This window comes from Triplophysa rosa, linkage group LG2, assembly GCF_024868665.1.
Source record: "Triplophysa rosa linkage group LG2, Trosa_1v2, whole genome shotgun sequence".
NCBI classification, from domain to species: domain Eukaryota; kingdom Metazoa; phylum Chordata; class Actinopteri; order Cypriniformes; family Nemacheilidae; genus Triplophysa; species Triplophysa rosa.
In genome coordinates this window covers 15,731,147-15,752,702 of record NC_079891.1, presented here as the reverse complement: position 1 = coordinate 15,752,702, position 21,556 = coordinate 15,731,147, and the positions used below count along the sequence as shown (strand labels likewise).

Below are 21,556 nucleotides of genomic sequence, written 5' to 3'. Positions count from 1 at the left end.
TATTTAATAAGAGATCACTTGTGTAATATATGCATTAGACATAAACACTGACTGAATAGTTAGTTATTAAGATAAATTAAAAACACATGCAGAAATCCACAAGAAACATTTATTAATATTGTCGTGTTTGCGTGTGTAGTTAGTTAGCCTCATTAAGCGTTGGCCTGTGTGGATGCGTGGGAGCCACGACAAAGAGATCGCCTTCTGAGCATTTACTTCACTTCTTTAACAGGTTGGTTACATCGGTACACTCACCAACAGTACAGTAGTCGATATACACAGTTTGCATGTCAAACCTCACACTATTCGGTTGTCTCTCTCCGGCACAGGACGGCAGCTTTTCTGACCGTGCGATGAGCATGAGAACAACCTGTAGACTAAACTAGAAACTCCTCTATTCCCCTAACTCGCGCATACTCTCTGACTGACACATTACACAGCCAATAGGAATAGAGACAAGATGAACACAGAGGATAGCTTAAAGGGACCATGCTCTTTTTGCTACACTATCCCCCCCTTAACAATACTGAGTCCCTTCAGTAAAATGAAAACCGTAATAACCCAACAATTTCTAAACTAAAAAAAACTGTAATGAACAATATAAGACAATAATAAAACATTAACTGTCATATCTCATGGGCTTCCGTATTTCTCTTCCTTTATTCGTTCTCTTGATTGTCTCTTTTTCTCCTATGTCCGACATTAGTCCATGTCCACTTCTGTTCCTTCTACGTCGCCGAGCTGCCAGCTGCCGCTTCTTCTCCGTACCCTGGTTCTCCTGTGGTTCAGGGTCAGAAGAAATGGATTCCGTTTCACTGCCCCCCGGGGGTGCAGACAGTTCCGGAACCCGCAGGGGTTCTAGCAGAACGGGGTTGTCAGGGGTATCCTTACTCTTTCGCAGAATCTCACTCCTCTGACGTCTGACCCTCGCTGGAATCACGTCACAGTCATAGGGCTTGAGACAATCATGATGCATGACTCTCTTTTGCCGTAACCTCTGGACCTCATAAAGTACTGGGCCACAGCAGGCAGATATCACGAAAGGGCCTTTCCATGGTGGCTGGAGTTTTGGGCTCTGTCCTTTTTTCTTAGTACTCTCCCGCATATACACCAAATCTCCAACAATGTACTTCCTCTCCTGAGCCCTGAGATCATAGATCTTCTTTTGTCGTTGTTGGGCTGCATGGAGGTGTTCCCTGGCAACATAATGTGTGTCTCTCAGCCCTTTTTCCAGGTTATACAGAAAATCTGGCACTTCCACACTGTCCGACCTTTGCTCTGCGACACCGGACCATAGATCCTGGGGTTGGTAAACCTCCCTTCCAAGCTTGAGCCTATTCGGTGTGAATCCAGTGACTGCATGCTGGGAGCTGCTGTACGCGGCTGTAAGGAGCGGAAGATGCTCATCCCAGTTTTTCTGATCCTGGTTCACGTAGCACCGAATCATCTGAAGGAGCGTTCGATTGAACCTCTCTACTTGTCCGTTGGAGGCAGGATGATAAGGGGTTGTCCGCTTTTTCTTGATCTGCAGGAGACTACAAACATTTCTGAACAGTGTACTTTCAAAATTTCGACCCTGGTCTGTGTGTAGCTCCAGCGGTGCCCCAAACCTGGAGATGAACTCGTACACGAGTGTTTTAGCCGTAGTTTACGCCCCTTGGTCCGGCACAGGAAAAGCTTCCACCCATCGAGTGAACTGGCCAATAATGACTAAGATGTACTTGTTTCCTGAACTAGACACAGGAAATGGGCCCAGTATATCGATTTGGATCCGATCCATTGGTGGCCCTGCTTGGTAATTCTGAAGTTTGGCCCTCTTAGTCAGTCCAGCAACTTTGCAAGCATTGCAGTGCCCACACCTCTGTATGTGCAAATGTACATCTCCACCCATGCCATACCAGTGGAAACTTTGATGGAGTCGCTCTAAGGTCTTTCCTTCTCCCAAATTACCAGACTGCGGTGGATTATGACAGGCTTGTAACATTTATTTTGCATCGAGGCCGGTACTAGCAACAATAGAGAGGGATGGAGTCCTCCAGGCCTTTCCCAACGATAATAAAGGACTCCCTGATGAAGTTCAACTTGTGGCCAACACAGCCAGAATTTCCTTACTGCTGGACTTCTCAACGCAACGTCATCCTTTGTTGGAAGAACTCCTGCCTGTTTCCACTTGTGCAGGATGGCTAAATCAGGATCAGCTCTCTGCTCTTGTGCTAGCTTTTCTTTTGGGAAAGCTTCCAGCCAGTTCACCCGTGGTGCTCCCAACAATTCTGCAGCTGCCCTCTCTTTCTCACCCCTGCCAGGGTTTTCAACAACTTGTTCCCCTGTGGCATACTCAATGCTCCTTACTGCGAGTGGCACCACATCATCAACATCCTCTTCAAACCTCTCCCAGTGGTCATGCAACTTTTAGCAATGTTTACAGCCTCCACATGGCAGATTTGCAACACTGTTCCTTGCTTGATAGCAGTTGCACATATTTGGGGCCTCGCCAGCACGTCTTGACATCGCATCAGCGTTTGAGTGAAGTTTTTCAGCTCTGTGTTTGATGTCGAAGTCATACTGACACAGCTCTTCCAGCCAGCGGGCAAGCTGTCCCTCGGGATGTTTGAACCGGAACAACCAGGTAAGGCTGTTGTGATCAGTGCATAGAAGGAACTTCTTGCCAAGCAGGTAGTGTCGAAATTGGCGGGTATAGAAGACAACAGCTAGCAATTCTCGTCTCATTACGCAGTATCTCCTCTGAGCTGGTGTAAGGTGAGCGCTTGCATAAGTGATGACTCTCTCCTCTCCCCACTGAAGTTGTGACAACACTGCACCGATACTGTGATTTGATGCATCAGTGTCCAAGATGTACTTTCCTTCCACTAGAGGATATCCAAGCACAGGTGCAGAAGTTAACTTTACCTTGAGCTGTGTGAAAGCATTCTGGTGCTCCTCAGTCCACAAGAATGTTGCTTCCTTCCTTAGGAGTTCATTAAGAGGACTGGCCAGCTCCGAGAATGCTGGCACAAACTTCCTGTAGTAGTTACACAGTCCAAGAAAAGCTTTCAGCTCATGTACACTTGTGGGGGGGTTCACATCACTAATCAGAGATGGATTGGGCCGTATACCTTCGCCACTAACACATGGCCCAGGAAAAAGACTTGTTCTTTAAGCAGGTGACATTTGGATGGCTTTAGCTTTAGTCCATAGCTGAAAAGGCATTGGAATACAGCTTCAAGTCAATCAAGGCTCTCATCAACCCCTTTTCCCAAGATGATGATGTCATCCAAGTAGATTAGGAGCGTTTCCCACTGTAGTCCTCGAAGAACAAGCTCCATCGCCCTCTGGAAAGTGCTGGGGGCATTGCACAATCCGAGGGTATACTCATAGAGGCCATAGCAAGTGATGAAAGCGGTCTTTGCTCTGTCCATCTCATCCACCGCAATTTGCCAGTAGCCAGACTGGAGGTCTAAAGTAGAGAAGACACAAGCTCCCCAAGGACATCCAGGCATTCCTCAATTTTGGGGAGAGGATAAGCATCTTTGGCTGTCAAGCTGTTGAGGCGCCGATAGTCGACACACCAGCGAACACCTCCGTCCCTTTTGCGAATTAACACCACCGGTGACGCCCACTCCGAGGCAGAGGGTGTGACGACTCCCGCTTCCAGCATAACATTAAGGTGCCTCTCCTCCTCCTCTTGAAATCCAAGGGGAGTCCGTCTGACTGGCTGGCGTACGGGCCCAGCAGCCCCAGTATTTACCCTGTGTGTGACAGCTGTTAAAAGGCCAAGGTCTACATCGGAAACAGCGAAGAGAAATTTGTATGAGAGCAAGAGTTCAATAAGTCGTTGTTGCTTAGCATTACTTAATGTTCCACTTGCAGCGGCATAAAGGGCTTGCAGATTCTCAGGTAGATCTGTTGCTGTTGTCAGTCTTCTCATCTCTGAGTGATGTGTGTCGTCTCTTTGTTCTTGGGTGTTGGTACAATCCTTTTCCATTAGGTCCTCCTCTGGATATGTCTCTACCAAGAGTCCTAGACAGGCTCCCTTTGGTAAGGTTGTTTTATTTCTGGAAAGATTGCAAAGCCTCACAATCACTCTGCGCTCCATGGTGATGACAACACTGCCCGAGGCCACTGTTTCCTTGTTCAGGTAGGGCTCCAGAACTGTGCAGATACCAGGCTTTGGGTTGTCCACTTCACCCCAGACTAGACATTCACTTTCCGGTTGTAACATTGTCTCCGTCTCTAAGACCACTCGAGCGATGTGATAATCTGCTCCATCACCCCCAACGATCCTAGTGGGGATTAGTTCTTCTTCAATGAACACTCTACCACTTGTATGGATGGTTACGTTTGCAGCTTGCAAAAAATCCAGCCCCATAAGGACAGGGTCACGTATCGGAGCCACCAATAATTCCCACTCCGTGCACCAGGTGCCAATTTGAAATTTAACTTTCAGTCCACCTTTCACAGTCATGTCCTTTCCTGATTTCGCATTATGGAGACGTGTCAGCATTGTAGCTGTCTGCATACCGAGAGGAAACTGTTGATACAACGTCTCAGAGATAACTGTTGATACAACGTCTCAGAGATAACTGTTGCTTCAGCTCCCGTGTCCACAACGGCTTGTGTTGGAATGCAGTTTATGGTCACATCCATAAGCAAACTCGGGCCTCGGCTTTTTGCACGCCCCACTTGTGGTGTGGGGGACTGGCTCCTCCAGCGTTCTAGCCCTTTTGAAGTGATACTGTGGTTCTGATCGCTGCTGCTTTGCCTCGAGTTTCGTGGCGGGGTTGACGGCCTGACACACTCCCTGCGGAAATGCCCTTCTTCCCCACAGTTATAGCACAAACCTACTCCAGTGCGGTTGGGGCTTGGCGAATTTGTTCCTGCTCGTAGCCTGCCATCTTGTGTCGGAGACCACCCTTGCCTCCTGTCCTGGCTTACCTCCTCTGGCTTTCTCGGCTCCCTGGCTGCAAGATTATCCAGCTTCAATTGTAGCTGCTCCATCTTTTGCATCAGGATATTAAACTGATCAGCAGACACATAGCTCTTACTCATCTTCTCCATTTGCTCTGTTAGGAATGCCGTCTTCTGTGAGAGAACAGCCACCTGGTCTGCAGTAGCGTAGCACCTCCTCTGCAAACTCGGCTGTCGACTCCTTGAGCTGACGGAGCTCTCCCAGTTTCCTTCTGATTGTGGTTGGGGTCTCGCGCAAACCAAAGCGGTGAGTTAACTGCTCTTTAAGAAGGATGTAGTCCTCACAGATATTTTCAGGAAGCGAACAGACATACTTAATTGCTGGCCCACTCAGGCATTCGTACAAACAGTCCACTCTGTAGTCCCCACTCCAACTATGCTTTCTGGCCTGTCTCTCGAATGGTGCCAGAAATGCTTCCCAGTCTCTGCTACCATCAAAAACAGCGAGCTTTGCCTTGGGACCTTCCGTAGCAACCGGCTGGCCTTGGTAGTAAGGAGTACTAGACTGTTGTTCGACACTGGAAGTCTGTGGCACTGGCTGGAAACCACGCTCAGTGTTACGTTGTCTTGCGCCAGCTTCCATGGAGAGGGTAGCCCTGGAGGGACCCGAAGTACGTGCTCTCTGTTGTATTACTTCCAGCTCACCAGCGAACGGCCCACCCGTGACGTTGCGTGACCTTTCAGTAGTATCTTGAAGGAAGGGTGAATCTGTATAAGGCACCCTCCTTTATCTGACCACCGGCTGGGAGCTCTCACGTGTGTCACTCTTTGGCGCAGTGAACATTGACGTTTGTGGGGCTTGAGTACAACTTGTAATATGAGTCAATATTGGAGCCATCATCATTTGCAGTTGCTCATTATTCTCATTTTGATGTTCGCCACGATGTTATATGCGCCACGCGCTCGTGTGTAAACACATTAAGACAATTTATAATATAATCTAAAATAAAACAGTATACAATATTCATTAATGTTCCTGTAGGAGCTTGTTCTGTTGACAGACAGAGGCTTCAATTCCGCGAGTAGGCTACAGTTTGCAAAACTGTGGGAATGGATTGCAAAAGCGTTGGCACAGATTATGAATTTGTGGGTACAGATTTCAAAAACTGAGGGGACGGTTTACAAAACCAAGAGCACGGTTTTGTAAACTGTGGGAACAGTTTTAGAATCTGTGAGTACGGATTTTTAAACTGAGGGAACGAATTACAAAACTGTGGCCACGGATTTGCCGGTCTTGTTTTTTTTTCTCCGAGGGGTGACCAGACGGGCTCCGCACTTTTGACATCAGTCCCACACTTTATTTTCTCCCTGCCTGTTTTAAAACCGAAACCAAACTGTCAGACGTGCGAGCGCTTTGCTTCCGATGGACACGCATCCTTGGAAAGACTTAGGAAGGTGCACATCTATGGAGTTTATTCAGTCCCAAAACTCGCGCGCATGAAAACCACACGTGCTTTAAGTGCGCAGACCACGTGCGATTTAAGCGCGCAGAACAGTTCCACGAGCGTAAACACACCCTCGCGGGAGCGTAGAACAGTATCCGTGCACGGAAAAGAATCCTTGCGAGAGTGCATTTCTGCTCCGCATGCAAAAACGCAGTCTGCGAGCAGAGGCTTTGACGAGCGCATGCGCAATTTTGTCTATGCTCCTCGCAACTGCTCAACACTTGCTCGCTCGTCGAATTGACTTTTGAGACTTTGGAGGCGGGACAATGGCAGACTTCTCCTATCCTTTGATTGGTCACTTTTAACATGTACTCACCTACAGTCTCCAACCTGTATCTTACCCGTTGTACAGACGTCTTAATTTGGCATAACACTTGGACTCGTTGGTATTTGAACTCGGACTTGTCTCGGACTTGGTCATTGGTCTCGCAAATGTTCTAGTTGGTCTCGTCCGAGTCCAGCGATATTTGTTTTATTTTCTCCTTCAAAACAAAACATTGATAGAGCAATGTTCTTGTGATCCGAAAACTGTTGCCGACTCTCGACTCTAGAACGAGTCGAGAGCTCATAAGCTCTCGACTTATGCGCTCATTATGCGTGCTCATAAGTTCTCTTTTCACACAGCAGTTCAGTTCAGTGTGTGCTGTTGTTGTAATTAAATAACTCCGGTATATTGGTTCAAGTCCGCGGGACTGTCATGCACGCCAGAAAGTGAATAACTGAATTAATTTGTGGATAATATTAAGTGTTTACGGGAGACGTTAAACGGGAACGATTCAGCTGAACTGGTTCGACCGGTTCACTAAAAAGAAAGAACCGGTTCGAATGAACGATTCGTCCGCGGCGCGAACCAGCATCAATCATTCATCAGGCATGATGTCAGCGAGCAGCGGCATAATACAGATTGGTTTTACAAACCATAATAAATGTATCGACAGTGCGCTTAAAAGGAAACTTTTTGCAACAAAACTTTCCCCGAAACATGTGGGACAACATCCAATTTCGTAAGACACCTGCAAAGGCATCACAAAGAGAGGTAAGTTAATGCCATGTGTCAGAGTTAGCATTGCATTTGAGTATTTTAGAAAGTTTGGAAAGTAGGGCTTAAAGATAAGATTGATTGTATTTTTATTGTCATTGTGATGAACATGTTATTTAAGGATGGGCATCGACGTGCTTATGAACGAGCCGTGGAGCCTCTGCTCTTTCTAGCGGCTCCTCTATCGAACACACATGTGCACGGGCAGGCGCGCACATGCACGCACACACACGCACAAAAGTGTTCATTGCTGCACAACCTTGCTGTTAGGAGGGCTGATAAAAAAGTTCCTTAAAGTAATAAACAGTTACACTTCGGCTTTGTGACTTTAGTGCTATACCTATATAGTAAAAATAAAATGACCTTATTTTATCTGCTTTTTGATCATTACAAACAATAATGAAAATGATTATCTCAGAATAGAAGATATGCTGTCTCTTGCATCACATAAATTATCAATAGTTAAGTATGTGGTCTTGTAGTCATGATTTTTGTAGATGTAGTCTCTCTTGACTGTCTCAATTGGACTCGGTCTTGACTTGGACTCAAACCTCTCTGGACTCGGACTTGACTTGGACTCGAACCTCTTTGGACTCGGACTTGACTCGGTCTCGACTAGTCCTGGTCTTGGACTTGTCTTGGACTTGACAATGGTGGACTTGACTACAGCCCTATGATGTACTCTCTAAAATTTTATTTAAATAATTTATTTGTTTTTCTTTATTTGTTTTTGAAAATATTAAAACGGTCTATGCCAGTAAACAGATATTAGATAACTCAAATTTAATGACTACAGGAGACATTTAATTATATTATTATAGTATGTTCTTACATAGGTCATACATGACATGTGAGTTTAACTGCTATATTATATAGCATAATTTTTGTTGACAGATGTACGAAATCAAAATGTCACTTACTAAAATACTAACACATAGCTAAGGCAAGGTAATACACTAATCATTCGGTAGTAAGACAGGTAATCTGTAGGTGACTGCATGTAGGTGAATGCATGTTAAAGTTACCAATCAAATGAGCGGAGACATCTGCCATTGCCCCGCCTCCAAAGTCTCAGAAGTCAACTCAACGAGCGAGCAAGTGTTGAGCAGTTGCTAGAGCATAGAGAGAATTGCGCGCGCGCTCGTCAAAGCCTCTGCTCTCGGACTGAGTTTTTGCTCGCGGAGCAGAAATGCGCCCGCGCGAGGATTCTTTTCCGTGCACAGATACTATTCTGCTCGCTCGCGGAGTATAAATGCTCTCTTGCGGAGCAGCTTTCCGTCCGTGGTTATCATTATGCGCGCGCAGATTCCATGCGCGTGAGTTTTGGGTCTATATAAACTCCATACACATCTCAGAAAACGTAATCATTTTAGATGTTTACTTAGGATTTGTAGCATTGGGATCGAAGGCGATGTACTTATTTTTTATGAAAATCTCAAATTCGACCAAAATCCATATTTGTCACTTTTTTTCCTGTAGCTCAAAATTAGACCGTGCACATTCCAACTCATTATGCTGGGTCACATTTGCGTGTTGAAGCAAATATTGTCTTTTTTGGCGCCAGAAAGCATAATTTACATTATTTTTTAAAATTACATTTTTTTCTTATGACACGTATGCCACTAACAACCACCAAACACCCCCACCCATGGATTCAAACCTATTACCTTGGTGTAGGAATTATTCACAAACATATCGCCAACCGTACCTGGCACAAATTTACCTCATGCATTTTTTATTAAAAACTATTAAGTGGGGTGTCAAAGGTAAGGTTTCTCTGTATTCCTTTCTAAAGCATCTCACCTGCGCATAACTCAATCCAGGTCTATCCCATGCACGCTCTCTGATTTCCCCAGGCTACCGGCTGTCAGCTCAAGTTCTAGAAAGACAAACTCCCAGAGGGTAGAGATTCAGGAGCAAGCTGACCAGCACGAGAGGCAAAGAGAGAGAACTGGCTGGGTTATAGGTGCCAAGGCCTGCTGCTGAACTGGATCACCCTGGATAACATTACATGCATTACAGGGGGTTAGATTTACAGCACCCAAACTGCAGGAAATAAGATGCTGTCTTCTTTTCTAATCTGATGGCATTGGCTGGGAGATGTTACGTAGAGAGCAAATATGGTGGCTAGGAAGAAGTTATATAGCCAGTAAAAAGCGAAGTTAGCCAACAGACTGAAAGCAAGAAAGTTTCCAGATTATAAAAAGAAAACGAATGTGTACAGTACATGCCGCCGATGTATATTTCATCACAATAATGATGTGAGACACAGAGTTGCTAAGTGACTAGTAGAAGTCTCTGTTGGTCTGGGACACTGTAGTGAACGTTGTACTATTTATAGAATGAGGTTCTGAATAGAGCAAAGCCTTGTCATAGTCTGTGTGGAAGGCGTCACAGAAGGTGTTGTATAACCAGATATAAAGCGCTTGCAAGACCTCAGGGTGGCAAATTTTTATAAAGTGTTATTCAGTGGAGTAAAGCCGAGAGTTCACTCCAAAGTGAATTTTTAAATCTGTTCTCAAATGTTTTTGTGTGTAACCAAATAATCATTGATGCACATTGGTTCATGGTGCACAAAGTCAAGATTCATCCTTGATGCAAGCTTTACTATTCTAGCGCTGTGCAAAAATATCTTAAGGTTTTCAAGGTTAGGCAGTGCATAGTTATTACTGAGGACAGTTGTCTTTTCAAAAAAATTCAGTTCTCTTCAAATTCGTCTGTGCTAGTTCCTCATCTGAATGTTATTTATAGCTCTTTTTATATCAGATTTGTACTACATCACATGTCACTGAATTCTCAGGACCTGTTCAGAAATGTCCTGCCATCTGTTTTTTTCCCATGCAAAGCTTTTCAGAAACACAGGCAGTGTTTTAACATATGGCAGACGCTGTGGTCTCAGAATTCCTGTCAACATCATACTTTTGAGTGTGATTAGCACAAAAGCCAATGGAAGCTCGGATGTGAAAACTTGTCACTTTTCTCCCACGAGCGAAAGATGAAGTGAAAACTAAGACAATGAAGGCGGAGTCTGTATGGTTTCAGTGTGCACAGTAATTGTTAGTTGATGAGAAGGAGTCTGGTTGCTTTGTAATAGGTGACCACTTCCTGACACACAGAGCCCTCTGTTTCTTGACCTCATTTCTTCTCACTGTGCTTTCTATGTAGTTTCATTATTGTCTTTGTTTCTCCCTTTCAAAGGAAGAAATGAGTTATTTCACATGTGTTCCTGTACCTCAGTAGGCACTGCATAAACAGTGACAATGGGTTTGATTCCCCGGGACCACACATACTGATCAAATGTTTAGCTTTGGATAAATGTGCCTAAATGTTTAGCTTTGAATAAATGTGCCAGCCACTTGCATAAAAGTAAATGTAAAATTCATAAACATTTGCTTAAACTAGAATTTTGAGTCGTTTGATCTGGGCAAAGAGAACTTCCTCTCACTCACCGCATCATTATCTTTAGGTTTACACAGGAAGTTTCCATCTGCGTCTTTTAAGCCTGCCCTTTAGCCATAATGAGAGGTCATATTCACATTGACATTCTGTTAATTGGCTTTGAGACAGGCAGGTGAAGGGCACCCCCAAGGCTTCTGAAGTAGCGCTGAGTGTCATCTTGCTACCCCGTGACGTAACATCTCTGACCTATAGAATGTGCTTCTGCTCGGTGCCGCGGTCCCATAAACTCCTGCTCTAGTAATGGAAGCGGGACAGATTGTATTGAGACATTTTATGTTATTTGATGCATTTTTAGTCATACTCTACCCAAAAATGAAATTTACACTATCATATTCTCTCCCTCATACCATTTTAGGTGTATAGACAGTTTCAAAGCAACAACATAAACTAGCATTACTGCGCATGCGCGCATTCGTGGACTGCCCTTAACTTCCGGGACACATTTGCAATTAATAAAGTGCCTGTAGATTATTTCTGATAACAAGTAAAAGAAACCGAGAAGAACCGTTACTTGGCTAAACCTGCTTCTCCAATATTTTGAATTTAGACTGCGATACCAAGCTCAACCGCTAGATGTTACTGTCCCATACGGTTTCTTTAAAGGAACAATACAGGGTTTTTAGGAGGATCTATTGACAGAAATGCAATATAATATACAAAACTATTTCTTCAGATATGTATAAAGACCTTACATAATGAACCGTTATGTTTCTAATACCTTAGAATAAACTGTTTATATCTACATACAGAGCGGGCCTATATACATTGAATTCGCCACCATGTTTTGTACAGCAGCCCTAAACGGACAAACAACTCTACAACGCGCGTTTCCTCTCCCTCTCCCCTGCGGTATAGTGGTGAAACTGATCGCGGATGATCCGTGATCCGTACTGATCCTACTCTACTCTTCGGAATGCATTTTACCCGCGGATTAAATGTACATTTTCATCATTAAGTAAGAGAGTAAAACGCGCTCTCTCTCTACAGTTTTAGCACCAACACGCTCTCGCTCTCCCTCTCTCTCTCCAGTATCTGGACGAGTACAGTATTACAGCGGTTCCAGATAAACAATGACGCTCAAAACTGCTCCGTCACACAGCTAATATTAGAACAAAAACAACAACATATCTTGGTTCTAACAAACAGAAAAACCAATGTTACTCACATACTTCAAAGCAACAATCAAAGCAACCTCCTCAGGGGTGACTTTAAGACGATCTTTCTCTCCAACGACTCTCTGCTGGAAAGTATCTCCATAGATATCTGTGAGTATCTCTGCTAAAAGACTTAGTACCACGGATCCTAACGCATCTCTGCTGGACAGTCTTTATAATATTAACACAGGTCCTAGCTCCTGCCTGACTTTTATCCTTCTTTTTATACTTAAAACCCACAGACCATTTATTTTATGTAATAAATAAGACATCGCTCTTTCTACAGTCTTTCTAATGCCCGCATGATCTCTTCCCTGCGTCAACATGAGAACGACATCTTTTTGTACTATGGTGGCCACCGTCGTGTTTGGACTGAGCCATTCGTTGCAAATCTATAATACAACGCTAGTGGCCGCTGTAAATCAAAAACTGCGCCTTTAAATGCAACAAAGATACACGACACATTGAACAAATTTTATTTAACAAAATTAACATACAAGGTAATTCAACAAATTGTTTGTTTAATACAATTATTATGCAACAAAATAATCATAGAAATGAATATTAACATAAATTAAATAAAAATAGTTATGTCAGACCACGAAACAAAGACAAGACCGGAAGTTACCGGCAGTCCAGGCGCGAGCGTCGGATGAAATGTCTATATGTCTTACTTTCTTTAGCCAAACTTTAATTGGAATAATATTAAATAAAAACCTGGCTGTTAGATTTGTAATGCCATTGAATTGTAATGCCCCATTTTTGAAGCTCCTAAAGCATTTATCCATCATCAAAGTAATCGAAATGATATGTCTGTGGGTCAAGATAGGTTGCGTTATAATTAGAACATGTATAGATAAGAGAACTACAGTCAATATGGCGGCATGACGGCTTCACTTATCTATATATCACTATATCAGTACCAATGAGATATATATACATCTAGAATGGCATGAGGTAAATTTATGGGGTGAATGTCATTTTTTAAACCGTATTGGGGGGTATTTTAGGATCAGTGTATTGCTGTTGTCCTTCTGAAACCTTGTCTACATTTTTCAGGAAATGGAAAAAAACACTTTTTAATACTTTTTATTGGTTAGATATTTGCAATACCCAGTGACAAACATAAAGGGTGACTAATAATAATGATTTATGGCAAAAATATTAAAATCATGAAATATGGACGTACAAGGTTTCAGAAGGACAGTAACGATATACTTGAAGTTCGGTTTTATTGTGTATAATTAATCAAAGTAGATCACTAACCCCTTCAGAAGATAAAGTGCTAACGGTTTCTAGGTTGCTGTACGTAAGTGTCTGTCCCTTATAAGCGCAAACTCCTCGAACAGAATAACGTAAAAAGGCAATTAAATCCACTGTGTCCTGTCCTAATTCACAGAAGAATAACTGCTTCATGTGAGCGGTGTGACAGCATGAGGAGAAGGTTGCCATGGATTGATTCGCAGGCCCGGCACTTTCCTCTTTTTGTCTAATTCCTTAGCCGTTCCTTGGAGATGAAAGAATAAGCATGCCTTTGTTTGCTTGCCACCCTCCAGTCAAAGTAGTGTCAAAACAAAAGCTCTCCTCCATTTTAGCTTTGGGTACGAATGGGGTTAGGACATGGGCATGTCATGGGGCCTCAAGGGATCTCACCGATGTCACATGACTTCGGGCAGCTCTCTCCAGTTTGATCCAGATTTCTTGTCTTTTTCTTTCAGGAGTCCATTTCATTTCATTTAAAATTAGCCTTTAATTCACAATGACACTTTTTAAGACATTGGTGTCCTTGTGAGCCGAACTACTCACTTAGGTCTGATATTATATGGATGAAAATAGTTAGTCTGAGAACTAATTATGCATCAAAACTGTCAATGTGGCTTTTATAATGCTGAAACCGAGACTTGTTTATTCTGTAAAGCATATTCTGTGTGCACTGTTATATGATGACAGTTTCCTGTAGGCCGCCTTGTTGGCTTTTGTTAATGCAGAGGCCAGGTTTCCCGTAGCGACAAGCCCACAGAGTTATTTTTCCACAGCTTTAAACTGAGACTGTCAACGATTTCACACAGCGCTTTAATCTCCAGAAGGATTAAAGACCCCTTATGGGGTCCACTGGCCTTGCCCTTTTATCACACTCAGGCCAGGCCCCTTCCTCTGTGAGCCTTCATGGACCACATCCCCCTTCTGACCACTTCCTGTTCTCTCTGGGTCCTACCATGCCCACATGAAGTCCTCGTCTAATGGTCGGTGGCCAGGACCATGCAGGTCTCAATAGGGGAGAGGTGCTGAGCAGATTGTTTCATCCTTGGATCAATCTGCCTCTCGTGTTTCCATGTCCTGGAGATGAGCTTTGAATAAACATCCCTCAATATGGCTTATGAAGTTCTTCTGGGCTTTAGTAAATCACATTTTTTGATAACTAATGGTTTATTTCTCTTTGTCAGGTGTCTATTCCCAACACCAGTTGTGCCTGTATGAGAGCAGTTCTGGAGTATCTCTACTGTGGTGTATTAACACCATGTCCTGAACTGGAGCCAATGGACCTTATAATACTAGCCAACCGCCTCTGTCTTCCCCACCTTGTAGCTCTTACAGGTAAGTTTGGTAATGACTCTGTAGGCCTGACAGTGAAAAACTACAGGGTAATTCTGGGTAATAGGGCTGGAGATAAAAAAGCTACCTGGAAGTAAATACAACATTTTTTTTGTCTGAGAGCCAGTTGCAGTGGTGCTTTTGAGGACAGGGATATCACAGAGCAGTGGTTCTCAAACTGGGGGCCCAATATGGATCCAGGGGGGCACAGATTTTGTGGCATTTTATGAAGTATAGAAATGTATCAAATTGTGTGCAATCAAACGTCAGAAAAATAACACCACCAACCGAAAGAATTGATGTTCCAGCATTGTATAACTGAATATGTTTTGCTTTAATTAAATTCTAAGTTTAAGATTATTTATTAAGTCTTTATTTGGGGGGCTGCAAAGTGGTGCACTCTACACAACGGGGGTCTTACAACGAAAAATTTTGAGATCCACTGTCATAGAGAATTATTAACTCTTTCCCCGCCATTAATGAGATTTTTTGTCATTTATGATACAATGCTTTCCTGCAAATTATGTGGGGTTTTTTTTCGTTATTTATGACAAGGCGTGAAGCTTTTCATGTTTTCACTGTTACACAGTAGGGGGAGCAAAAACAAGCAAATACTCTATGTTGTGATCATCATTCTAAAATGATATGGATGAAGTCTTTGACCAAATAGAAATTTCTCTGCTTTTTTGTTAAGAATTTGTTGCTGAGGAAGAGATAAAAAATATGTTGTATGTTCATATAGAGGCAAATATTTTGAGGGCCCTGAAAGTTTTGCGATAATGATCAAGAATGCTTGTGCTGGCTGGCAACTTTAAAAAATGCTGGCGTGAAAAAGAGTTAAGATGCCTTTTGGAACAGCTTTTGTGTAGGAAGCCCACCAGTAGTGGCTTGTGTGGCTGCACAGGTTTTAAAACAGTGTTATTTGGATCTGTAAAAATCCATAGACAAAATGTTGAGTAATATACCATTTGGGGCTAGCCAACAATTTTGTAAAAAATATTTTGTTAGTAATGCATATTGCATATAGTCCTTACAAAGGTCCACCATTGTTGCATAATAATGTACCACCTGTATCTACTGCTGCATGCTGAATAAAAGCATGCTGTATTTGTAAAAGACAGATCAGTGAAGTGAATTATGAAGTGTCACTGTGGTTGTCTTGTAATATTTTTCCCAAATGTTAACCATTAAGCCTAATGGGTGAAATATTAACACCTGTTTTATGATGCTTTGATGTGGTCTACAGAGCAACATGCTGTTGAGGACCTGTTGCAGCTGTCCGTTAAAGGGGTGGACATTGATGGGCCCGTACTGACCTATCTGGAGATGGCTCAGGTAATATCAATAAATATGAAGTGAACAGAGCCATTAATAATACTATGCAAATGCAAAGCACTCACGCTAAGTAATGAAGTGGCTATGGAACAATTGGGACACATTACAGAATTGCCATTCATTCTTGTTCAAAGGATATACAGACATTGCTTTTCAAATGAGCCTCGTTGAAAAAAATCACTCTTTGGTGATGTGTGCCAACTCTGCTTTCTGTCTGCTGTAGTTCCACAATGCCAAACAGCTCTCGGCCTGGTGTCTGCATCACATCTGCACCAACTATAATAGCGTCTGCCGCAAATTTCCTAAAGACATGAAGACCATGTCTGCTGGTAAGAAGGTTTACCTGATTAGAAACCTTAGCTTCATTCACCCTTTCAAAATCGGCCAATTTTGTCTTTTATTTGTCTAGAAAACCAGAAACACTTCGAGAAGCATCGCTGGCCACCCGTCTGGTTCCTGAAGGAGGAAGACCGCTACCTCCGCTCCCAAAAAGAGCGAGACCGCGAGGAAGAGATCGTACGGAAGCAACACACTAAACGGGGCTGGTGCTTCTGGAGACATCCATCCTCCTCAGCACCCCATATTTCTTGAAGGTTCAACTCTACCCATCAACCCCTTCACTCATCTCCATCCTGAGGCATGTAGCCGAGCCTGGGGATCCCTGTTTCAACGTCCAGGTGTGTCCGTCCTGGCTTCTCTGGAAATTATTCTGGAGTCTCTTTGCCCCCGAACTTTCATCTTCCCTCCGAGCTGGGCCTTAGTGGACCGCCTACCACAAGCGCTCAGAATGTGTCATTAAATAGGAGAAGGCTTTAAGAAAATTTCAAATCTGTTTCAACGTTATGTTCACCACATGCCATCTTTGCAATGACCTGATTCCACTACTCGAGACTGTTATTATTGTACATACACACTTACACCAGCACCCTGTCTTTGCGCTGGCGCCCAGGCCCATGGATGCTGCATGGTGCTGCTGTGTTAAGCTTTCTTTGTGAGACCTGTTTCTGGGAAAACCGTCATGTTCAATGCATACGAGCTGAAACACACCGTATGCTTTGAACACAAAAAGCAACTAAAATGGCAGCAGGGATATACAAATTAAAAGGGGCTGAGTCGCCCCTTTTTCAAACTAATGTCTGCTTACATTCTCACAACACAAAAAATCTCCATTTTTGATCTTCCATTGCCCCATATTGGCACTGCGTACCAATTGTGTTGCCTACTGAGGAACTCTTGTGTTTTTAACATTTGTCTTAGTAGACCAGGGGCAGGAACAGAAGGGTTTATTTCAGGTCTGTCACTCATAAAGGCTCTAGCAAAGCACCAAAGACAGACACTCATTCAGACACAAACGCCTTACCAAAATTTATTGAAACAAGACAAAACTTGACAGCAAGTGAACTATAAATTTAGGGCTATTCATACCACTGCCGTGAGAGAATTAGCAATCACAGCTATAGGATGAGTTGTTTTCTACAATATGACCACTAGCAAGCTACTTGACTTGCTTGCCTTTCGCCTCCACCACCAGGTGGCGCCCATGCCTTCTGAGTTTACCCTTCTTTAGAAAGTATTATCAGCTCATTTGTGTGTAAATCGTGGACCTTTGCATTCGAGAATCCAAGCATTTTGTAGCACCTATTGGCGAAATGTCTGATAACCAAAAAAAAATAGATTGTGACGTTTGTTTTCCCTTCAAGCTAAAAACAAATGCTCCCCTCTGTTATTCCTCTGGTCCTCTACCTCTTAACCAAAGAGAGGGAGAAACTATCAATCCATTTTCTCTAGTCTTTCATTTGTTGCATTGTGATGCTTCACGGCTAAAATGTCACTTTGCACTTTACACATGCAGACGAAATCGGTGCTCAGGATAAGCCTGCAAAATGTCACAACATTCAGCTACTCATTCACCTCTCTATACAAGTTTACCTGTTTTTGACAATCTTAATAACAGCCCGGCATAACTTGTTATTGAAAAGTGCATCTTTTTTATTAAGAAAAGCTTTATGCATTTCAAAACAGGTTTTGAGGTTAAACTGACATTTGTAATATACCCTTTCCTCACTTTTCAGATCCGCAGTGTTAGAATCTGTTTGCTTGAGTCTGTCTATATTGCCTTCCATTTAAGTACATGAGTGCCTATGACCATGTTACACTTTTCCTTCAAAATTGAGATACACTCATCCTTCAAGTATTTTTCGGGGAAGCATGTTTGTTTTGCCTGTTTTGTGCCTTTAAACAAGAGTGTTATTAATAGCTATTGGAGGTGAATAAGAAATCCAAGACATTTTTTCCTGCCACCTCTTTGCTATTCCTGACTTTCTGACTTCGCTTTCTCGAGACTGCGCACTGCTTTTCTCACCACCAGACAAGCTGAAATCATCAACAGCTACAAAAATAGACTCGCTTTGCACAGAGCCCATGTGCCCTGAACGGCAGTGAAATTGGAGAAATTAAAAATGCGAAATGGATTTGAGTAGAGGCTTTTGAAACTCACCTGCCCTTAAGGGAAATTTAGCATTCAATGCGTTTGTTTCATTCCCTTGATGGGAATTCCACTTCTGCAGTATTTATAGGGACAGAACAATAAATGAATGTTTATTGAAGCACTCAAAGACACACTGTATGCCTACCCGCTACGTAAAGGCTTGCTATTAGTAAAACATAGAATGTACGGCTTTACTGTTTATTTGCAGGCTGGCTCTGCAAAGAATTATGTATTTAATCACAGCTTCCCTGTCCCGGATAGCTGCTGTCTGCCCCTTAGAGACCCCCTAGAGTTTGCTAACTGAAAGAATATTGACGCAAGGTACACCGACTACAGTTATGAGCTTTGAGAAAATGATAAACATCGGTATACTTCCTAGGATGGAAGCTTGTTGCCGTGGTGATTTCAGGCTTGTTAGCACTTTTTGTCTTTGTTTGCTTTTGCACTTTCTTTTGCTTCGATTTGGTCTGGCATTGATGTGCATGGCATTGACTGTTTTTAAACTATGGCTTTTTAAAAGAGGTTACATTTTGTAGCATGGAATGGGTTTCTTCCATTAAAACGGTGCTTCTGATGGCCCTGTATATTATGTGCTTGCATGGAAAAATACTTTCTCATACTTTTTACTTTGATGTCTGCTGTGATGAAGGCATCAAAGTCTTCCTCCCTTGTACTTTAATTGACTATGCCTTCATGAACTCTCGAGTTGTATGTTTTGTAATAGTATTTAGAAGGTCTAGTTGATTTCTTTTGAACGGTATCAGAGAGGTCCCATTTGCTCTTAAAACAAGTTGCAAGAAATTTGTTTGGCTCTAACAACTGCTAACAGTATAACAGCTAGACATGCACTTTATCCTTAAATTAGATACAAAGTTAGATTTCTTTCAGTTTAACAAAAGTTGTACTGAGTGACAAATTGTAAAAATGTAACGTTAAAGTATGCATGTTTACAGGTAAGATGTGCATGGGTACGGTCTTGGGAGTGCTAGCTTGAGAGTTAGCATGTAGTTTTAAATAGTGGTAGCTTTCATTATTAAGCAATCATTATGCACTTTTGTCTTGTTATTAAAAAACATCCCTCATTCAACCACAGATAATCCAGAATCCTGACTGGCATCATGTTAATAGTAATATTGTTCTATACTCGGTTATTTAATGTAAGTGGTTTGCATTGCGCAGCATATAAACTCAGAATTTTTGTGAGAGATGAGAGCTAAAAGTTAAAAGTCGTGGTCTGTGTTACCTGTGCCTTTTATTCAAAGTCCTGTAATCATTGTCGTAATCATTTTTAAGAGAGGCCACCGCCTTTAGTTTCAGTCGGGGTAATTGTAGTGTTCATATAAACACACACAACAGTACACAGTTACCTGACAGCCAGCAGACCACTTTATTGCTTTGTTTGCATGCCTGTGGCCAGCATGTAGCAATCCCTTCTGTTCTTTGAGTGATGTGATGCATCTTTTTATGATTTTTACATTGTTTCATTTGATTTTTTCCTCTTTCTGATTGTGCTGAGTTGAGTGGAAACTGTTCTTACTGTGAGCTGTGATCATGACTAGAAGGTTTCACATTAAGAGAGGGTCAGAGGTACACTTGCGTCCTCTACCGTCAGCCGAAGGTAAAACTGTTAAGGGTGATTTTCCCTGAAAAGATGTAGTACCAGAGCAGTAGTTTTTTCTTGCACTTCTATTAAACTTGTTTGTAAAATGAAGTACATCTAACCTCATTTAATATAGGCAGAGACCACTTTTAAGATTCTGTTTGAAAAGAAAGGCTCTAGAACTAGTTTTGAAATCCACATTTCCATTCTTCTCTTAACGGGATCGTTCAACCAAAAATGAAAATTCTGTCATCATTTACTCACGCTCATGTAATTTCATACCTGTATAAATTTCTTTGAACACAAAGAAAGATATTTGGAAGAATGTTAACAATTTTCAGTTCTGGGACATCATCCACTACCATATAGGAAAAAATATTTTTGTTCTGTTGAACACATAATGAGATATTTTGAAGAATTTAAGAAAACTTCTTCCTAGTCAATGATGTCCCGGAACTGAAAATGACTAACATTCTTCCAAATATCTTTCTTTGTGTTCAAAGTAATTTATACAGGTATGAAATTACATGAGCGTGAGTAAATGATGACAGAATTTTCATTTTTGGATGAACGATCCCTTTAAGAAAAAATGGATCGGTCAGTTATAATGAAGCACTTATTCTCCTTGGCAGATGATGTGGTAGGTGTTCTGTCAAAGTGGTCATTGCCAATTTTTTCCTCTTGAGGGGGGGGTGTCACTGGCTGCCTGTTAGATTGACCCGACTCTTTACCTCTCTTCCTTATCAAATCTGTGATTATTTAAAGCTGTTTTGCACTTTGTGTTTTTTAACCTAGTTTGAAGAATTACTGTTCTGGTCCTAAAACGAAGATTCTGTTACTGTTCTGTAATTATTGTACTCTGTCGCAACCAGAAGCACACACACTACACATACACTATGAAGGGCTTTTAAAATACTAAATCAGAATGTTTTTGCTGCTGCAAAGAAAAAAGAAAAACGTTTTATTGAAACCTTTGTAATATTTTTAACCAACTGTGATTTGTACAAAATGGAGTGTGGGGAAGGGTTGGAAAAAAGTTATCTGTTTCAGTATTTTAATGTTTGCTTGGCTTTTAATAAAACTAAACTGAAATCTATTAACTCGCCTTTTCTTTACATATTTTTTCTTAAACTTTTCAACACAAAAAAAATGTAGTTTTGCAATTTTACACACGATCAGATCATTTTCAATATTATTTATTTATTCAAAATATACAATATGCATAAAAATGCACACAATTTATTTATACTTGATATGTACAGGAACATTCACTACTGTTATCTGTCCTGTAGAGGGAGACATATACAGTTTTATGACAGTGCTTGAAAACGCTTGAAAATCTCTTTTTGTCTCCTTTTTATTTGAAGCTATTAACATGACAACATAAAATCTTGACACTTTATAATTCTGTTTTTAATGTGTATTTTTTTTCTAGCACATTCAGAAAGAAAATGTAAACATTAAAAATTATTAGATTAT

At 42.0% G+C, this 21,556-nt stretch overlaps 1 protein-coding gene across 3 annotated transcripts in view; it reads left to right on the top strand.

Moving 5' to 3' along the window:
- The window catches only part of rhobtb4 (Rho related BTB domain containing 4), a 53,937-nt gene extending 32,745 nt beyond the window's left edge, over positions 1-21,192 (top strand). For all 3 annotated transcript variants that reach the window (XM_057357225.1, XM_057357217.1, XM_057357233.1), the window contains 4 exons: positions 14,507-14,657; positions 15,901-15,989; positions 16,213-16,318; positions 16,399-21,192. In XM_057357225.1, coding sequence (XP_057213208.1) covers positions 14,507-14,657; positions 15,901-15,989; positions 16,213-16,318; positions 16,399-16,580 — 528 coding nt within the window. In that variant the 3' untranslated portion in view covers positions 16,581-21,192. The remainder of the gene's footprint in view (positions 1-14,506; positions 14,658-15,900; positions 15,990-16,212; positions 16,319-16,398) is intronic.
- The last annotated feature ends 364 nt before the right edge of the window (positions 21,193-21,556 follow it).